Source organism: Stylophora pistillata, chromosome 2 (genome assembly GCF_964205215.1).
Source record: "Stylophora pistillata chromosome 2, jaStyPist1.2, whole genome shotgun sequence".
Classification (NCBI taxonomy): domain Eukaryota; kingdom Metazoa; phylum Cnidaria; class Anthozoa; order Scleractinia; family Pocilloporidae; genus Stylophora; species Stylophora pistillata.
The window spans coordinates 56,122,691-56,143,087 of record NC_142520.1 but is presented as its reverse complement, the minus strand read 5'-3'; the positions used below and the strand labels follow the sequence as shown (position 1 = coordinate 56,143,087).

Here is a 20,397-nt window from a genome sequence, read left to right as displayed (position 1 = left end):
ACTGTGGTGGTGATAATTACAGAGTATTCCTTCCATGAGGAAGAAACCAGATCTTTTCATATCTTAAAGGATTTTCCTCCACAACAAGAGCCTCCAAAGCCTCGCACATTAAGCCAGATCAGTCTTTAAAATGCCTTCCGAACACCAGCGATCTAAATGGACCAATACACTGTAAATGGCACCTTCCGTTCGTAACATGTTATGGACAAGAAGAGAAGCCGGAGCTTAGCAATTAAATTGATAAAGTATTAGTTTATTTATCGTAAATAATCCTATATAAAACAAAGAAATATCGAGGTAAATATGTAATTGATTAAAACAGTTGGCCTAAGTTAGTATTGCTTTAAATGCCTCGTTTCACATGCCTGCCATGAGCAAGCAACAGTTTCTTTAGATACTAATAGCTTTGGAATTTAGCCCCAGACGCATTACAGGCCAAGGAAGGTCTTGAGAATCTTACAGGAGGCTATGTCCCCAGGTGGTTTGCCTCTACTACTACCTCACTGTAGGAAGAAATAAAAGATTTGAATAGAACTTTTTTGCGGTTAGTTCCGAAAATAATGATAGTACCACGCTCCAGTGGTTTCGTTGGTATCTGAAGATAAAAGTGGATGAAATGGCATATTAATTCGCTGAAACGAAGCAAGAAAAGATGAAGTGGAGGTAAGGAGGCTGGACTTTGCAATATTTTTCACTTTTCATTGGCTATACACACTAACGGTTGTATTGAATGGTTTGTTGCTCCGAGTTACACACCTCTGTACAGCGCTCAAAAACATCTCTAAAAATGCAGTGACTGTAAAGCTGAGAGAAAGCTGAAGAGACCCTAAAACCAGCTGGTTCTTATCATATGCTGCAAAAATGCCAAGGATACAACCGCAAGTATAGCCTGGGACAATGTTACTGAATACACATTTGTAATTGAACATTAATCACCGACTCTCAATGTGTATTTTGTTTCAATTATTGAAAAAAAAGTAAAAGAAGATGAAAACTTAAAATTTTTGGAAGCCATGCCTGACATTGCGAACTAGTGCCAGATTTCTTCGAAGCAATCACCACGAAAGCGAACTTGGTCATGGTATCGCATTTACACAGGTTATGCGATCCTCCAAACTGCCAATGCCGCCTCGAGGGTATTTCGCCTCGAATTTCCTTCGCCAGTCAAAAACCTTTAAGTTTATTCCCAACTTTTCGAACCTTTAATTAAAGCCAATTTAATTTTTCCTCAGGAGAAACAAAACAATTAGGACTTCATCAGGAGACGTTCTTTACATCGTGCGAATGAAAGTTATTTACTGGAACTATTTTAATGAGAGTACTTTGAAATGTCATCAATATGGAAAAATGATTTCTTCAGCGAACAATCCTGAACTTTGGTCGTATTAATTCGAAAGTCTCTTTCCTAAATTTTAAACGAGAAAAATGTACTGATATCTGGAGGTAAAAATATATTTTTGGTGCTGCGCGAGTTACTAAAATACAGAGGTCGTGCGCGCGCATAAGTGTGTCACGTGGCTATCGATTTATTAAGGGAGCGGAAGGAAAAACGATAACCACCTTAACTTTCACCAAGACATACACACGTTTTGATAGCAACTTTTTTTTAAAATCTTTTATTACTTATGTAACTTTTCATGCTGTTTATTCTGAATCTACTCTACGTAACAAGCCTCTAAAGTGATCGGGGTCTACAAAGGAAAGGTGTAAATTATAAGTCAGTTTCATTTACTGATTTAACGTCTTTTTGTTTTCTAAATCCTTTGCAAATATTTTATGACACTTGATTCAACAGATATGTGTTAAGTAGTTTCATAAAACACTTCAACTTCATCAGGTTGAAAAGAGTAACTTCCCGCTAGGAATGATTGGGCGAAGGAGCTGCCATAACTGTGGCCAGAAGGTGGACTGTAAGTGGCTCCAGGGTTTGAGATAGAACGTTTGTTGGATAAGTAGTCGCTGTAGATAAGAAGATCGTGTCCTGCACCAAATACGGGTCCATGGCCAGAACAACCGTATATAGAATCCCTCCTCTCTCCTTGTTGGATCAGTTTCACTGGTCCCCAGCCTGGCTTGTTAACCAATGAGAACAAAAAGGCGCTTGAACTGTAACTGCCTCTACAACCAGTAGCTGAATGATAAGTAAATAATTCAATATATAATTCAACTGTCGTTTCGTTTTAAGGGAGCAAACACTTACAAATCTTTTATTAGGAAACTTTCATCGCGTCACTGTAGTTTTCAGAAAGGTCCTAAGTTAGATTGAAGGTTGTAAATCCGATTATATATAGTAAAATTAGAGATAAATATAAATAAAAATAAATAAAGTAAAGTGAAATAAAGTAAAGCAAAATAAAGTAAAGTAAAGTAAAATAAAGTAAAGTAAAATAAAGTAAAGTAAGAGCTTTCTTAATGTGTCAATGTATTTAGTTTTCACAACTAATTGGGGACACAAACAATAAAGAGAATTTAAAAAATTAAAAACAAAAAACTGAATTACAAATTAATAAAAAAGCTGCACTTGAAATACAAGAGGAACTCAATAAAAAAGCTAATGAAAATGCTACGCTTAAAACTGACAATGTCAGGCGCTTTTCTGATGGCTTTATCTAAGTTGTTCCAATCTTTCGGTGAGTGATGACACTCTCTCTATTTATCCGTATTTCGGTTGCAAGGAGTAGTCAAAGCATGATTCTATTTCTTTTGTTATAATTATGAACGTCCTTGTTTTCTAATAGCTCTATTGAATAATCCATAAGGACATTAATTCACTTGCAAACATAGTGATACAGCGATGATAAAATCTACGTTGTGGTTTAGCCACTTTAAAGTTACGAGGGCATGAGTAGCTGACGAATACGTGGCCTGTTTATAACAATTTTCGCGGCCTTGTTTCTGTCACCCGAAACTAAGTCAGCATAATCAAAACTGGCAAAACGAGACTGTTATGGGAAAGTTTGGAAGCGTTTCAGGGTAACTAATGTTTGATCCTGCGTAAAAGAACAAGCCGTTGATTAGCTTTAGTAATCTCATAATCTTCGTGATTTGACCGTGTGAAGTCTGAGGACAACATAACCTCTTAATACTTAAACCTCTTTCCGCTATCTAGCTCACAATGAAAAGTAGGTAGAGACGATGACGAAATATAAGATTAATTTCTGGTGCTTCCGATTAGCTGGGATTTGGTCTTGATTTGGTATGAGAGTGCGATCCATCGCAACGAAGGCCTTTCTGATGTGGACAAGTTCTCGTACCTAAGGGGATTACTCCAGGAACCGGCGAGATCTGCGATTGCGGGATTCTCCTTGACGGCCGCGAACTATGCAGCCGCTGTAGAGCTGTTGAAAAAGCGGTTTGGTAAAAAGATTGCGATTCAAAGAACCTTGGTAAACGAACTTTTGAACACGCGACCAGTGTTCAACGACGGTGACACAGTGAGGCTGCGAAATCTGTACGACTTTGTTGAGTCGAAATACAGAGCGTTGCAAGCGCTACAGGTTGAAGAACAGAATTATTCGGAGATAGTCGTACCAGTCCTTTTGGAAAGGATCCCCCTTCAATTCGTTTGACGATCACTAGAGGAACGAATTACTTGGAGTGGAGTGTACAGGAATTTTTGGCGGCCCTACTCACCTAGAAAACGTGTCAGTTATCCCGACAGGAAATGCGCTTTTTGCAAGGAAAGGAGAGGTCTTCTACCTAGGAAATCACACGCCAGAAAACTGCACGAAAGTGAACGACATTGGTGAACGTAAGAAACTACTTATTAGATTTGGTAGATGTTTTAATTGTATTGATATGGGCCATAGAGCCAGAGACGGTGAAAAAACTGTACAATGTAAGCACTGTAAGGGGTCACACAATACTTGTTTATGCGAAACCAAACTAGGGCAGTCTTCTGGGGAAAATAGCACCCGTCTAGCAGAAAACTCGGTTAATACCCAGCTCGTTGGCACCGAATGTAAAATCGCACTTCAAACGGCTCAAGCGATCATTAGCGGGGGATCGCAGGGGAGGATTAGAGTTTTGTTGGATTCGGGCAGTCATAGATCGTTTGTGACCGCAAGAGCGGCAAGTAAATATGATCTGCCAGTTGTTAGAAAAGAGTGGGTAACAATAAGCACGTTCGGTCAGAAAGGCAAAGAGGCTGGTCTGCGAGAAGTCGTACGTTTTGATATAAAACCTCTCAACGGCGGCAGGGTTCAGGTGCTCGAGGCTTATGTTGTGCCGGTCATCTCGCACATAAGCAATGAGCATGTGGAGGTCATCAAAAATGACTTCCCGCATTTGCGTGACTTTTCGTTTTCTGACGTATGCCAGTCGAGGGATGAACTCGAAATCGATTTGTTGGTTGGTGCGGACTACTTGTGAAAATTTCAAAGGGGTCGGACTGAACGGGGGGAAGCTGAAGAACCTGTTGGAGTGGAGACTGAGCTTGCTTGGGTGTTATCGGGCCCCCTTAAAAAAGCGAGATTTTCTTGAGCCCAGTTCGCAAGATGTGTCAGTGAATTTTGTAGGACAAGACAGTGTAGACTTAATAAAGGCCACCTTAGACCTTCAGATTAGTAGATTGTGGGATTTAGAAAATCTGGGAATTAAGAGTCAAAACGACGAAGTGCACGAGTCGTTTGAGAATGAAATAGAGTTTGTAGGGGGGAGGTATTCGGTTAAGTTGCCGTGGAAACAGGGTCATGACCCCCTCCCAAACAATTACGACAACAGCTTGTCACGCATGAAAGGTAAGCTTAAAAGACTGAAAAGAGAGCCAGATATTTTGACCGAATACGACTCGATCATTAAGGAACAACTCGCAGCGGGAGTAATCGAGAAGGTGGCAGAATTAGACGAAACAAGCGACAAGGTCCATTATTTACCTCATCATGCGTTAATCCGCAGGGACGCAGAGACGACAAAATTAAAAATTGTCTATGACGCTTCGTGGAAGGCGACAAAAGATGGAATTTCCTTGAACAACTATTTACACACAGGACCCCCGCTAAACCCCTTATTATTCGACATCCTTGTAAGGCTCATGGAAAATAAGATTGCGTTAGTGGGGGATATTGAGAAGGCGTTTCTCAATATAGCAGTAGACGAGAAGGACAGGGATAGTTTGCGGTTGTTGTGGGTAGAGGACGTGCGCGACCAAAACTTGAGCATTGGCGTGTACAGGTTTTGTTGCGTGGTCTTTGGGTTGAACGCCTCTCCATTTCTGCTCAATGAGACTATAAGACACCACCTAGCTACCTTTGCAAAAAAGGACCCTGCATTTGTGTGAAAAGAATGTTGGAAAGCTTTTATGTGGACGATTTGGTCACGGGGGAACGCACTGCCGACAAGGCACTTACCTTGTAACAGAACGCTACAAAGAGATTAGCAATGGGAGGGTTTAATTTGAGAAAGTGGAAAACTAACGACCCTATCCTGAGGGAGAAAATTCGTTCCAAAGAATCGGGGAAAACCACCAGGGAGGTGAAACGGCTTGAAGACGAAGAGACCTATGCAAAATCTAAAGTAGAACCTCAAATAGCCAACGGATCTTGCTGTTCCATTACTCTTTCCTTCCCGCAGAATTGTTTTTGATCTCTTCACACAGCTGCTTTGTTTGATGCTTAGAAGGTGAGGTGAATTTTATTTCTTAAGTGCTAATCTCTGGAACTTGTCAGAGATGTTTCCCCTTTTAAGTTTCCAAGGCTTCAAAGTCAATTTTGTCTCCTTTGTCTTTCGTTCCCAGTTTCTAACCTATAGGGTCTCAATTAACAGTGACAAATATATATTGTTGATTACATAGGAATATATTAAGTCAAAATACAGACTAGAACTATTGGGATACTATTTATGATATCCAGGGAGATGTGGTCACAGTTTGCGCTGTGGCAGCCGAGTAAGAAGAGGAAATGAATAACATAGATAAAACAAGAAACATATTTCATCAGGAGGAGAAGTGTTGTGTAATAGATTCAATTGACAAAGACGCGGCATCAATAAAATCGACTCGATCTAGAAATTATTCAAAAATGGAATCGATCAAATGGCAACACAAGAATGTTCCCTGAGTGTTGCTCAACTGAAGACCTTCCATTACCTCCGATCAATGTTGGATGGCGCCTTGAAATGCTTCGGCTCATGAACCACTACTTACCGTTCCCGATCCACTGGATGTTTTGGGGAATACAACTGTTGTGCAACAAGGCTGTCGACAGTGTTGAGAAGGTGAACACACACTGCTACAGCTCCAACCCTGCAGAGTCTGAGAAATGTTCAGCCTGCCAGTTTGGAGAGTGTTACCTACAGGTAAGGAGATGAATATTTATCAAAAGAATCAGTTAGCGCACGGCAGAGATAAAGGGGAGGTGTTTTCCTCGTTTTGGGAATTTAAATTTGAGCCAGTAGTTTAAATGGAGCAAATAACGTGGAACAAAGGAACTGATGTGACTAACATGTATATGTGCGCCTCCAGCACAGGACTGTTTAAACGTAGAGCAATTTTCAATTAAATGAGGTAGTTAATTGAGGACAGTTCTGCTTTTACTTAACTTCGCTCTTGCGTCACCTTGTCAACTTTATTTCAACTCGGCTTGTTGAGGCTGATTAGTGTAGTACACAGCGGTTAAAATGAAATCGGTTTTATAACATAACCAAAGTAAAGCGCGCGCTCTGATTGGTCAATTTAGCGTCCCTCATTTGCCAATGGGTGTACGCTGCTGACGTGAGCAAATGCAAAGACTAATTTTCCGCGCGCGCTTGTTTTTTCTGGTCACGTAAGATTTGTTAAATTATTCACTAGCACGTACCACGTGGCACGTATTCACGTACTCACAAGAGAACTAACTAAATAATTAAACACACCCTGTATCTATATGCAGGTCTCGAGGGTATTACTTCACACCATCACGCATCACATTACATCGCGTATATTACATGCTCGTTGGCATCCTATACACTACACTCAGGCCCCTAGCAATACATGCTAATATGCCGAGCAACACCCACCCATCCCACCCCAGGGGAGGACATCCACCACACAGTAATCTCGTGCGTGGGAAATTAACGTATCCTACCCCTAACCCTGCAGGAGACGGGGCCTACGGTTTATTCGTCCTGATTAGTGTAGTACACAGCGGTTAAAATGAAATCGGTTTTATAACATAACCAAAGTAAAGCGCGCGCTCTGATTAGTCAATTTAGCGTCCCTCATTTGCCAATGGGTGTACGCTGCTGACGTGAGCAAATGCAAAGACTATTTTTCCGCGCGCGCTTGTTTTTTCTGGTCACGTAAGATTTGTTAAATTATTCACTAGCACGTACCACGTGGCACGTATTCACGTATTCACAAGAGAACTAACTAAATAATTAAACACACGCTGTATCTATATGCAGGTCTCGAGGGTATTACTTCACACCATCACGCATCACATTACATCGCGTATATTACATGCTCGTTGGCATCCTATACACTACACTCAGGCCCCTAGCAATACATGCTAATATGCCGAGCAACACCCACCCATCCCACCCCAGGGGAGGACATCCACCACACAGTAATCTCGTGCGTGGGAAATTAACGTATCCTACCCCTAACCCTGCAGGAGACGGGGCCTACGGTTTATTCGTCCTTATCCGAGAAGACTAGAATATCTATCCATTTCTTGATATTATAGAAAGGTAGCAAATTCTCCTCACTTATTTTAAGACCATGAGTATCGGTCCGGCCGGACCACTTCGCGTCAAATGCACAAACTGTTAGTAAAATGGAATATAACCCGGCCCTGAAACGAACGGTAAGGTCACAGGAATAGAGGAAATGATCCCCAATTAAGAAGTTCTTGATCGCTATACAAATTCCCCGTGTCAGGAAATATATACATATAGAGAACAGTATGGAGAATATGCATACTGATGTTGGGTTGAACAGGGTTCAAGCGAATGATAGGATGCAGAAAAAAGGAAGTAAGATGTTCACTTGAAAAATCACTGTAACTTGATTATAAACTGTAGTGGTGATATCTACGAAATATTTTTTTTCATTAGGAAGAAATTAAACCAAGTTTTTTCATTTCTTAAAGGACTTTCCTCCACGATAAGAGCCTCCAGAGCCTCCAGAGCCTCGTATTATAATAAACCAGGCCAGTCTTAGTGTCTTCGATTAAAGATTAGCGAACCTGAGTGGACCAATACACTGAAAATGGCACCTTCTTCGATTCGTTTGTAACATGTGATGGACAATGAGAAAAGCTGGAGCTCAACAATTAGCCTAAAAAATTAATGGTTTATTTATTTTAAAAATCTATTATAAAACAAAGAAATATTGATATAAATATGCTATCGAATAAAACGGCGGCCGTAGCTAGACGTGTTTTAAATGCCTCGTTTCACATGCCTGCCAAGAGCAGGCAACAGTTTCTTTAGGTACTAACAGCTTTGGAATTTCATCCCGGAATCATTGCAGGTCAAGGAAGGTCTTGAGAATCTTACAGAAGGTAAAGCCCCTGGGTGGTTAACCTCCATTACTTTCTCCCCGTACATAGAAATGAACGATATGAATAGAACTGTTTTGCAGATAGTTCCGAAAATAGTAATCATACCAATTTCGCAGGCATACCTAGCTACCGAGACATGCTCCAGCGGTTTCGTTGGTATCCGAAGATAAAAGGTCGATAAAGCGGCCTTTAAATTCGCTGGAACGAACCAAGAGAAAATGAAGTGGAGGTAAGAAGGTTCGACTTTGCGGTATTTTTTTATTTTTCCTTGGCTGTACACACCCAAACTGTTGTATTGAAGGATTCCTTGCTACAAGTTAAACACCTCTGAACAGTGCTCAAAAACATCCCTAAAAATGTAGGGACTGTAAAGCTGAGAGAAAAGTTGAAGAGACCATAAAACCAGCTGGTTCTCATCAGATGCCGCAAAAAAGCCAGGGATACAACCGCAAGTATAGGCAGGGACAATGTTAGTGAATACACGTTCGAAAGTGAACATTAATCGCCGACTTTTAATATGTATTTTATTTCAACTATTGAAAAACAGTATAGGAAATTAAAAACTTAAAATTTTTCGAAAGCTATGCCTGTCATTGCGAACTAGTGCAACACAACAGTTAGCTCAATGAATAGAGCGCTGGAGCGTTGTGCGGGAGGTCGAGGGTTCAAGCCCCTGCCGGACCAACACTGAAGGTCTTAAAAAAATTGAGAGGAATATGCTACCTTTCTGTAACATCGAGTAATGGTTAGATATTCTAGTCTTCTCTGATAGGGACGATTAAATGTAGGTCCCGTCTCCTGCAGGGTTAGGGGTAGGAGACGTTGATTTCCCAGCACGAGATTACTGTGAGATGGATGTCCTCCCCTGGAGTGGACTACAAACCCTATCATAGGAACTTTTTTGGAAATATTTTATTACTTGTGTAACTTTTCACGCTATTTATAATAAGTATACTTTACGTAACAAGCCTTGAAAATGATGAATTACCGTTTTTAGTTTTCTAAATTCTGTTCGAGATTTTTTATGAAACTTGATTCAACAGGTCTGTGTTAAGTGGTTTCGTAAAACACTTCAACCTCATCTGGTTGAAAGGTGTAACTTCCTGCCAGGAATGATTGGGCGAAGGAGCTGCGATAACTGTGGCCAGATGGTGGACTGTAGGTGTATCCGGGGTTTGAGTAAGAATTTGTTTTGGATGAGGCGTAGTCGGTAATTTGAATACCGTGTCCTCCACCAAATGTGGGTCCATCGCTAAAACAACTGTATATGGAATGTCTGCCGTAGTAACTATACTTCCCTTGTTGGGTCAGTATCACTGGTCCCCAGCCTGGCTTGTTAACCAATGAGAACAAAAAGGCGCTCGAAGTATACTGGTATTCACAACTAGAAGCTGAATGACAAGTAAATAATTCAAAATGTTATTCAACTGTCGTTTCCTTTTAAGGGAGCAAACACTTATAATCTTTGATTAGGAAACTTTCATCACGTCACTGTGGTTTTCAGAAAGGTCCGAACTTAGATTGGTGCAGGTGCAGCGGCATTTCTAATGACTTTATCTAGGTTGTTCCAATCTTTCGATAAGTGATAACACACTCTCTGTTTACCCCAATTTTTGGTTTCAAGGGGTAGTCTAAGTATGATCCTATTCTTGTGTTATAATTATGAACGTCCCTGTTGGCTAGTGGCTCCAATGAGTGATCCATGAGGCCATTAATACACTTATAACCCTACTGATATATAGCGATGATAAAATCTACGTTGTTCAAGGTTGGGCCACTTTAAAGTTACGAGGGCATAAGTAGCTGACGAATAAAGTGGTCTGTTCAGGAACGAGCCGTTGATTAACTTTAGAAATTACATACTCTACATGATCTGACTACATGAAGTCTGAGGACAACATAACTCCTCAATACTTAGACCTATTTACGCTGTCAAACTCACAATCAAAAGTAGATAGAGACGATGAGGAATATGAAATAAAATTCCATTGCTTCCAATCAACCGGGATTTGGTCTTAGAAAGGTTCAAGGTAAGTTTGTTCGCTTTTAGCCACAATGCTACGTTGTTGAGGTCTGCATTCAATTTTCTCTCCAGCTCGCGAGGTTTTTATTGCGAAGCAGTAAAAGAACGGTTTCGTCAGCATATAATGATACCTTGGGGTGTTTAATAGCAGCAGGTAGCTCGTTAATATACCCAAGAAACAATAACGGTCCTAAGATGCTTCCTTGTGGAACTCCGAAAGTAACAGGAAGGGCTTTGGATAGTTTATTTTCACAAGAGGTTTGCCAACTCCGATTACTTAAATACTAAGAAAACCACTGCAGAGACCGGGGAGACGATTTGGACATGAAGATCCCATGATCGACTGTATCGAGCGCCTTTGTAAGATCCAGAAATACAGCAACACAAATGTTCCCTTTTTCCAAGTTTAACAAGACTTCATCGGCAAAGCCACAGAATGCAGTGGCTGTTAAACGCTTACAACGAAAATCAAATTGCTTGTTTGAAAGTAAATTATTTGAATCAATGTATTCGTACAGCTGAGAGGATTACATTCTCTAAGATCTTGCTGAAAGAGCGTAAAATTGAAATAGGGCGATAATTTGTTGGGTTTGTTCCTGATATGAATAAAGCTGTCACTTTAGAACACTTCCATGTCCAAGGAAACCTCCCTGTGCGCATAGACAGATTATTTAACTTTGTGATGAAATAACTGAATTCAAGCTACACTCAAAAGCCTTGTCCTGCTTATGGACAACCGCTTCGCGAATTTTATTCAATTGGAACAATCCACAGTGACCATCAATTGACAATGGAGTATGAGCTACAAATGATTTTTTTTTTTTCAGCTAAAATCCGTCCCGAAGGAGAATGAGAATTCAAGGCAGAAGCGATTGACCGTGGATTTGTATGATGAACTCCGTCAGCAATCATGCATTGTGCAATCGATAACTTGCTTTTACGAAATTATGCTTCGTTTAAACCAATCATCGCTTCACATCTGTATTTCAAATTTTCAGAGACGCTAATATAATTTAGAGAATTTTATTCTATATTATCGTGTGCAAAGGATATCATGTTAGGCCACGAGTCATCATCAATATCATTCTAAATATCTCATTTGCCCGATTAACGCCGTTTATTAAATTTTTAGCGTTTATATTTAGCGCCTGTAGTCATGGGCGGCGTTTATTCGATGGCGGTGCTCGTTTATTTTCAAATCATATTTCTTGACTCATTGACCCAATTGCAGTAAAACATTCGCAAATAATTCATCTGGGGGTAATTTGTTTTTCACAATTATGCAGAAATAGATGCTCGTTGAAAACGTGAACTTAAAAGGCACTCGTAAATAACGGCATGATTAGTGTTTATTACCTCTGAGACACTGTTATAAGACACAGTTCAGTATTCCTGATCTAATATGCCATGGACCCCATTGTACTGTTTTGTTTTGTTTGAGTGATTGTTTGTTTGTTTGTTTTTTTTTTTTCAAGCTAGAAACCAGATGCGCTTGTAGATTTTAATTTAAGCGAGGAGAAAAGGCAAGAAAATTCCATAGGTTATGCACTTACTCCATGATAAGCTGTTGTATCCACCAAATATGTATTTTCCCACACGGACAATGGTCACTGTTGGCCCTTTGCTGTCACACAATGAGTGAAAGGTAGAGGCAGCCCAACCATCCACTGATGCTCTCCAGCAGCGCTTCCAGTAAGAGGACTGGCTTTGCACAACAGGGCTTAACCAGCTGCTCAGGGATCCAAGGTAATTGTCATCGTTTGCCAATATTGCCGAATAACCCAGGCCTTAGAACAGGAAATAAGTATTATTTCACCGTTGACACCCAAATTTTTTCATTGCCATAACATTTTTACATGTTATTTCGGAAGATGTGGAACATTGACAGAACAACAGCAAGCAACTTAACATTGTAGAACTCGTTGGTGACGCAGAGCATAAACCACCGAGGCTCCTGAGACAGGAAACTTGTCCATTACTGCGAAGCGTTATGTTAATCAATACAATACAATACAATACAGTTGACACGTACCGAAAGCACTTTTCACGTATGCGAAAAGAACATGAAACAATCATCTAAAATTACTTTTTGAGACAGGTAAAAGACACAGAAAAGATTTTGAAATCAGTTCTTTTCCTATCAAAGTTTAAAAAGAAAGTCTGAGTTTGGTTAAAAATCTCGAAGTACGAACACCAAGCTTTCACTTCCCCGCTTTACCGACAGTTTCTTGTTAAAGTTAACATATTTCCATTCCTCAAATTTTTTGGGACATAAAGGGCTATAAAAATGTATTTCAAGTTGTTTTACAATACATCTCACCTGCATAGCTATAATAACAATGAAATCCATCTCCAGGGTATCCAGCTTTACACTTGCACTTGTACGAGCCACGTTCATTTGTACACGTGGCCAGCTTGTGACAATAATTCAGATCATGTTGGCATTCATCTAAGTCTAGTTATGAAATAAAAATGAGGAAGTAAACACTCTTTTAACACGAAAGAATCAGAAAAGGTTAAGTTAGGCCCCTCGAACTTAATTGCCCTTTACTGACAACGCGTATTTCCGTACCCGGAACTGATTAGGAGTATCGCTGATATCCACGCCTTCCATTCCCTAGAATGTTCTAGAACATTCTGTAAAACATATATAAGGAGTTGCGATAGGTTAAAGTCAGACCTTTTTCAGTGAGTTAGTGTTGTCACGAAGAGCCCAGAGGAGCTAGTGTTATTACAGAGCCGGACTATAGAGAGTTGTTGGAGTTCTTTACTGTTATTGGAATCGTCAGCCGTGTGAAAGGCTACGTTGGAAAAAGTTTAAGTGGACATCGATACTTTACAAGGATCTTTGAAGAGAACCGTGGGTTGTGCAGTAGTACACTGAGATTATAGTTTTATAGAAGGCTCTAGGATAAGAGGATAGTTATTGTATTGGTTATTGGTATCGCTCCGTAGTAAGATTATTACGTCAGTTAATAAAGTAGTTGAGTTGGTGCGGGTTGTATCTTTCTGTCGGTTGAGAAAATACCGTAACACAATAGAATCATTGTGTTGCTTGAAGTAGTGAAGGCTATGGTAGTTCTTAGAGGGGGTCATTAGCGGAAAAAGTTGTTACCGCGCTATTTAATGCGTAACCACCATAAACTATATGTGAATGGAAAGATTATGAAATGTGTTTTCTAGCAAAAATTGTTTCGTTTTCACTTGATCTAATCGTAAAGCGCGACAAGTCGAAACGGACGATGTTTCTTCGAGCAAATTAATTGGGTATCAAATCTACCCGCACAAGTAAAACCTTTTGCGCAGTTTCAATCCTAATTGGTTGGTCTTAAAAACCATGTGGGTTTTTTTCGATATTCCTATTGTTTGCTTTGTAATCCATCTGTCAAGTTTGGTTATCAAAGTTTTACCAGTACGCGTTACGTCGGAGACCATCGTGGGAGATAAGTTTTAAAAAATGTAAAAGCCCCACGCGTTTTTGTTAGATTAATATTATGGGAGCCTTCGGAACAAATTTCGAGTCGATACAAAAAGATTTTGATACCCTATTAACTCGTCCAAAGAAGACGCAGATGCGTAAAAACGAAGAGGGTTTTTTTCCCTTCCAAAGTTTTTCAATCATCTCACGCCATTGGTTAACCACATGTCAAGTTATGTCAATACTCTGGAAAACTCGAAATGCCGACCGCTTATAGAAACACAGGAGCGGAAGCCCAGAAGACTCTCCACACAGCATCGCTAGTCTGCTTTGGTTCTTCACCACTTTCCGATGCAAGTTTCAGGCGGAGGCAGAATTTGTCGATGGGTTAGCAGCAAAGACTGCTTATACCACGAGCCCTTATCGGATTCGTCGAGACTTTTCTCTATTCTTCATCAAAATCCTTCAATGTCTGGCTATTACGGCCAGGCTTCCTTTCAGCTTCAACCCGAGGGCTCTTTTCCTTTTACGTGTGACTCTACTCATTATTTCACTAACTGCTACGATAACCACGTGAAACCGACATACGAAGATGTTTATGCGACTAATCCTACCCAAGATGTTCTGCCGCGAAAAACATTACGGGAGTCATTTGTGTTGTCACAATACAATTGGCTTTTCACACTTTGGCGGCTCAAAGAATTTAGTTCGAAAACACGTTGTTGTAAATAACTCGAGTGCGTTTCAATATTTTAAAATAATTTTTTGGAGGAAGCTGTAGTTAAAATAGGAATGCTTTGTTTGGGGTGCAACAAAAAATATGTTGTCAAAATCTGGCCCGCGAAGGTCTACCGTATCCTTAAGCAAGATACCCAGCTTTTTTAGTGCCCATCCATCAAAAAGTACAAGTAGTTATTAGTTAACTGTCCTGAACATCCTAATGATTTGTAATTGTAACTTTAAATTATTTGTATATGTTTTTATTTTTATCTTTTCCTTTGTAATTGGCACTGAAAAGCCCCTTTGGGGAAGTGGTCAATAAACGTATGTATGTATGTATGTATGTAAAAGAAACGTGGCAAAATGCAAGGACATATGAAGCGACATCTTGTGCAGGAGGGGAAGAATGTTCCAAGTTGCTTCACGTATCCGAAACCTATATCCGATATCTTAAAAACTTCATTCAATAGAGTTCTAAAGTGTGACGTCACGTTGCCATGGCGCTGAAAAAGTCAGTTCTAAACAACTCGGACAATCTCTTGCGCGTGGGTCACGTAGTGCTTGTCTCTGCTTTGTCTTATAATTAAAACGTTTATTAACCTTGTGTTATATTACAAAAGAGGTCAAGAAGAAGAACACAGGGTCAAAATGTCAAATACTATTTGAAAATTATCGCTTTTTGTCGGAAGAAATTTATCGGAACGAACACAACAGCACAATGGTGTACTGCTTTGCTCCGACATGCAGTCATTCATCAGAAAGCCACACTTGCAAGTTCTTTGCATTTCCAAGCGATAAAAAGGAAAAAGACGAATACAAGCGATGGATCCGTCTGATAAGGTTTGTAAACGGCACTTGTAATTAGCGCTTTGCTCAAAAGAACATCTTAACATTTGCCATTTTTTTGCGAGTGTGCGATTTCCACCGATGAACAAGCGCATGTAGTGTCAAGTTTGTGGGTACTGAGTAGGTTTTTGTGTATTTGCTTTTCATTACATTTTAAATTTTGAAAAACCTCGAATACAACTGTGCTGAAAGAATATGTGTTTGTCTGAACGCCACTGTGCTAACATGTGCTTACTTTCAAAACTTAAAATTTCTCGGTGCCCATACTGAGTCATATATTTCAATGTTGTTTGTGCTATGAAATGCATATGGCTTACTGATTTATTTAATATATTTTTAAGAGCTTCTGGACTTCAGGAGTTAGCTGAAAGTTTGAAACGAATTTTGAGCAATTTAAATCTTTACAAGTGTTTAGGATTAAGTTCTGTTATCTGTTTCTTTGAAATAGGAGGAAAGACAGAGAACCAAGCAAGCATTCTAGAGTGTGCAGTTGTCATTTTGTGGATGGAGATAAATTAAATGGGCCCACAATTTACGAAAGAAATCGAGATAAGATATTTCCTGGTGAAGGAGGATCACCAAAGAAAAAGAGAAAAGTAACAGCTAAACAGAAGACGGTGCAGGAAATGGTGGCTGAGGCAATCACAACATCTGAGCAGCAGTCCACTAATAATGACACTGATGATACCAAACAAGAAAGTTGCAACAAGACAACAAATGAGATAATACTGGAGGCAGAATTAAATCAAGCCAGGGAGGAACTTCAGGACCTGCAAGAAAAAGAAAGCTACACACAAAAACACTACTCAGCTTCTGGATTGAGTGTAGAGGTTCTTAGAACGGAAACAGGGCTTCCAACAAAAGAAGTTTTTAACATTGTAGTACTTCATGCCTTGAGATTCAAAGATTTTATTGTTTATTATTCTGGTTGGAAAGTAGAGTCCATTAATTTTGAGGACCAGATTTTCATTACTTTAATGAAACTAAGACAAAATTATACCAACTTGCACCTTGCCCAGCTTTTCAGTTGCAGTGTTGCAACGATAGCTAATATTGTCACCACTTTTGTCCATGTTTTGCATTCCATATTATTTCATGACATCATGACAACCATTCCGTCCAGGCAAAAAAATGTGTTATGTGCACCATCTTCTTTTTCAGAGTTTACTTCTTGTAGAATTGTCATTGATTGTACCGATGTGGAGATCGCAGCCCCGGGGTTAATGAGTTTGCAAAATGCCACTTATTCAAGCTACAGGGGTATGAACTCATTTAAAGTAATTGTCGGGGTTGCACCAAATGCAGTAATAACTTTTGTTAGCAAATTGTACCCTGGGTCCATTTCTGATAAAGCCATAGTACAACAGTCAGGTCTGTTGAACCATCTTGTTCCAGGGGATATGGTTTTGGCCGACAAAGGCTTTCTTATCCAAGACATCTTGCCCAATAATGTTTCTCTTAACATTCCACCTTTTTTGAATAATGGCGTTTTCACTGAAAGCGAAGCAAGGAAAACAAAATCCATTGCCAGAGCAAGGATCCATGTAGAGAGGGCAAATGCAAGGTTAAAGGATTTCAAAATTTTAACTTTCATCCCATATTATTTAAGATGTTATGCTGATGTTATTTTTCAGTTATGTGCTGCACTGGTAAATTTACAATTTCCACTTATCAAAGAGGGGTGTGAGGGGGCAGAGTTTGAGTGATCTGAGTACAAAAAGGATGTTTGGCTGTTATCAGTAAACAAATATAATGGTCATCATATGATAGAACTGAGTCAATCGAATAACTTTTTTCAATTATGTTAATATATAAACAAAGTCAGAATGCCATTATATTTTGTAAGACATTTAGTAGAAATAATAAAGATCAACACAACCTGCACTCTTTGTTACTCAAATTTACAATCTTATGTTTATCTCTTTAAAATTTGGCCCAATAGTCCAATACATTTACCAAATCTTTGCTGGTGACACTGACATTGCTCGAGAAAAGTTACAGCCAGAGACAGTACAACCAATACTCTCAGGTGAAAAGCCTTGCACGCATGTCTGTTTAAGGAAATAAAATTACAATGCACCTTCCACTATCTTGGGAAAAATGTGTTTAAAATAGAATTCTTTCAAGACTGGAATATTTGCATCCCAGGTTTCATCTTGCTCTATTTTGACAACAGCCACGTCCTTAGAAGTCCAAACAACAAAGTAGCAAAACTTTCGCTGTGTAAAAAAGATTTCACCCTGTACCTGGTCCCAATAGACATGGTCCTTCTTTAACACATATCCATTTCCATCCTGTGCTTTTTTTAAGCAAAATGTTGGTGAAGTAGCAATGGCTTCTTCAATTGTTAGGTTCCTTTCAGTGTAAGGACACTTAGCTTCTAGGACGGTTTCATCATCTACAATTCCATCCGGAGAGGCCCCAAGGATTCCAGAAGCATCCAACCAAATACCAGTTTCCTGGACGGTTTTCCCTGTCAACATAGTGAATGCTTTGAGTGCTTCCTGTTCATTGTTCACACCCCATTGTACAGCCTTAACTCCAGACAAATCGTATTCTCCAAGAAGGCGCTTCAAGAGAGACTGGGTCACCCGTTTGGCCTTCAAAACGCAACCAAAGTTACTTGCTGTTAATCTGCCCCTTCTAGCTAAATGCCAAGTTGGGTTGTTTCTCTGTCCAATGGTAATGTCACTTATTTTTAAGATGTACTCATCAGGAATCTTTGCCTGTCTTACTAGGCAATCAATTTGTTGCTGTGATCCTTGTAATGTAAGAAATTCTTCCGAGTAAATGATATCCTCTATTGTCGGTATGGGAAGGTTACTAACAGTAGCTGGTTCAGGGCTCATAAGCCAACAAAGGCCAGTAAATCTTCCATACTCCTGTAGGTCTCTGTAAAGGGAAGACCGATCAGATTGAGTAGGGTTTCTTGATAAGCAGCAATACTGTTTTGTGGGAGGAAACATTTCTTCGACGGATTGCCAAGAGAGCGGTGTATTTGCTTTGCGTTTCTTCCAATTGCATTCAACATCCGGCTGACGTTGTAGATGCCGTGAATGAAAAGTGTAGCCGCGTGGCTGCACTTAAACTTCCCCCTTGGACACTCGCACTCACTTGATCTTATAGCATTCTCGCTATCTAAGTAAACCTAGCAAATCGGAAAAAAAAAAGACGCGTGAGGACATGAAAAGCAACTGTCAAAGACTTCTAAATACATGAAGACTCCAAACGAACGAACAGTTCCATGCCTCGATTGAACTAACACATCGATATACATCGAACGACCTTAACAACAAAGTGGATCAACGCTAAAGTTTGCGCGTCTAGTTATTCCACGATTAAATTATCATGGAAAAGAACTGCTATTAACTTAAAAATCTCACTGAGAAGCATTTCAAAGCAACAAATAAGCTTAAATGACAAGCCGCATCTGCAGTGAGTATTCTGGAACCATTTCCACTCACCGTGACTTTGTAGACTTTGTTTCGCATGCTTGCGTGCACTTCTCCTCGTAAAATACCCTGACTATAATTAAATGACTCCACATGGCCTGATTTGTAGTGGTTTTCACCCTTCGTAATTGACTTCTGCTCTTCTCCGAAGAAAGAAATGAGCGACGAGATAGAGAGGGCCGACATTTTGCATGGCGTCGGTCACGTTTTGGGCCTTTGTTTGGAACTGAGTTTTTTAGCACCATGGTAACGTGACGTCACGGCTTTAGAACTCTATATGTTGGACTTACCTTTCTTACAAGTAAATTGATGACAATCACTACACTGCACGTCGTTCCATTCATAGCTGTATTTCACACCAAGTGCGTGCACACAATCTTCTTCTTTGAAGTTATTTGGCTGATTCTCGGCCCATGCTGTAAAGTTTCCATGTCCACGATCAACCCAAGTAAAGCCGCCCTCTGTTGATCTGTCATTCAAACCCAGCCAGGATTTATCTCCATTATGGCGATGTTGAATGTAAACATTTTCCTCAGTGTTGTTGACATCAACAAGGACTGAGTTTTCTTTTCTACATTTTGTTACCGCTGTGATCCAATCTGTACAGGTATCACTTGTGAAGTAACAGAAACCATTAAAGTAGCTCCATCCGGGACTGCAGATGTCTGGAAATAAATATGTAATTTAATCTTGAAAACAATAGTAGAAATTCATTCATATGTGAGAAGGTTTTTTTAAATTAGTCGCATCTTCTCCGTCTAAATATTGGTTGCATACCGACCTGTTAGGACCGCATAATTCACTGACACAGGATCATATCTGGTCTCGTACAGTTCCTTGACGCAGACTCTGAATCCAGACTCATTCATGTTCTGCAAATAATTCAAAGTTCTTTTCAAACTTAACTGAATTCTATATTTCTATCTCAGTCGAGATAATTGAGAGATGTGGAACCGCGTTTACGAGAAACGGTAAACGTCAGCTTGCCCTTTCACGTTTCATGTGAATAGCGCGAGCCTGGCTGCTTTAGCTTCGCGTGAGTGCACTTCATGCTGGATTTGAAGGCACCCTTGTGTGACTCAAGTGAGTCAGGTGACAGCTACGAAATCGCTTGGTGTAATAATAGACGATAAACTCGATTGGCATAATCACATCGAAAAACTAACGAAAAAGATCGCCTCTTGTATCGGGGCCCTTAAGCGAATTAGGCACCTGATCCCAGCATCAACCTTACATCTCATTTACAAAGCTTTAGTAAAACCTCACTTTGATTACTGTGACATTGTTTGAGGTAGCTGTGGGAAAACGCTACGAGACAAACCGCAGAAATTGCAGAATAGAGCAGCCCGTGTGTTGACATTCTCTAACTATGATGCTGATGTAAATAAGCTACTCGAGTTTTTAGGGTGGAAAAATCTTACACGCCAGCAGGAAATTCATAAAGCCACCATGATGTTT

The 20,397-nt window shown here is 39.9% G+C and overlaps 3 protein-coding genes and 1 pseudogene across 4 annotated transcripts in view; 2 read left to right on the top strand and 2 right to left on the bottom strand.

Annotated features, from left to right (window-relative positions):
- Positions 1-20,397, bottom strand: part of LOC111319126 (uncharacterized) — a 31,973-nt gene that overhangs the window by 4,864 nt on the left and 6,712 nt on the right. The window contains exons 5-9 of one of the 2 annotated variants that reach the window (XM_088748581.1): positions 19,721-19,811; positions 19,230-19,604; positions 12,824-12,958; positions 12,057-12,290; positions 8,933-9,871 (exon numbers count right to left, since the gene is read on the bottom strand). In XM_088748581.1, the coding sequence (XP_088604707.1) occupies positions 9,531-9,871; positions 12,057-12,290; positions 12,824-12,958; positions 19,230-19,604; positions 19,721-19,811 (1,176 nt within the window). In that variant the 3' untranslated portion in view covers positions 8,933-9,530. Of the gene's footprint in view, positions 1-8,932; positions 9,872-12,056; positions 12,291-12,823; positions 12,959-19,229; positions 19,605-19,720; positions 19,812-20,397 lie in introns of those variants that run through there. The other variant, XM_088748580.1, reaches the window with a different exon arrangement.
- LOC148740523 (uncharacterized) lies at positions 4,274-5,583 on the top strand (annotated as a pseudogene).
- LOC148740522 (uncharacterized) lies at positions 15,106-17,371 on the top strand. Its single transcript, XM_088748585.1, has 2 exons — positions 15,106-15,481; positions 15,936-17,371. The coding sequence occupies exons 1-2, from the start codon at positions 15,360-15,362 to the stop codon at positions 17,191-17,193; spliced, it is 1,380 nt and encodes a 459-aa protein (XP_088604711.1). The 5' UTR covers positions 15,106-15,359; the 3' UTR covers positions 17,194-17,371.
- Positions 17,274-19,214, bottom strand: LOC148740521 (uncharacterized). The gene is made up of 2 exons (XM_088748588.1): positions 18,952-19,214; positions 17,274-18,635 (listed from the first exon to the last, which is right to left on the bottom strand). The coding sequence occupies exon 2, from the start codon at positions 18,451-18,453 to the stop codon at positions 17,557-17,559; it is 897 nt and encodes a 298-aa protein (XP_088604714.1). The 5' UTR covers positions 18,454-18,635; positions 18,952-19,214; the 3' UTR covers positions 17,274-17,556.

Bases quoted from the DNA above. Each gene is read 5' to 3' on its own strand.
- LOC148740522 (XM_088748585.1), top strand. From the start codon at position 15,360: ATGGTGTACTGCTTTGCTCCGACATGCAGTCATTCATCAGAAAGCCAC. The intron at 15,482-15,935 runs GTTTGTAAACGG...TCTTTGAAATAG, and splicing joins CGATGGATCCGTCTGATAAG to GAGGAAAGACAGAGAACCAA.
- LOC148740521 (XM_088748588.1), bottom strand. From the start codon at position 18,453: ATGTTTCCTCCCACAAAACAGTATTGCTGCTTATCAAGAAACCCTACT.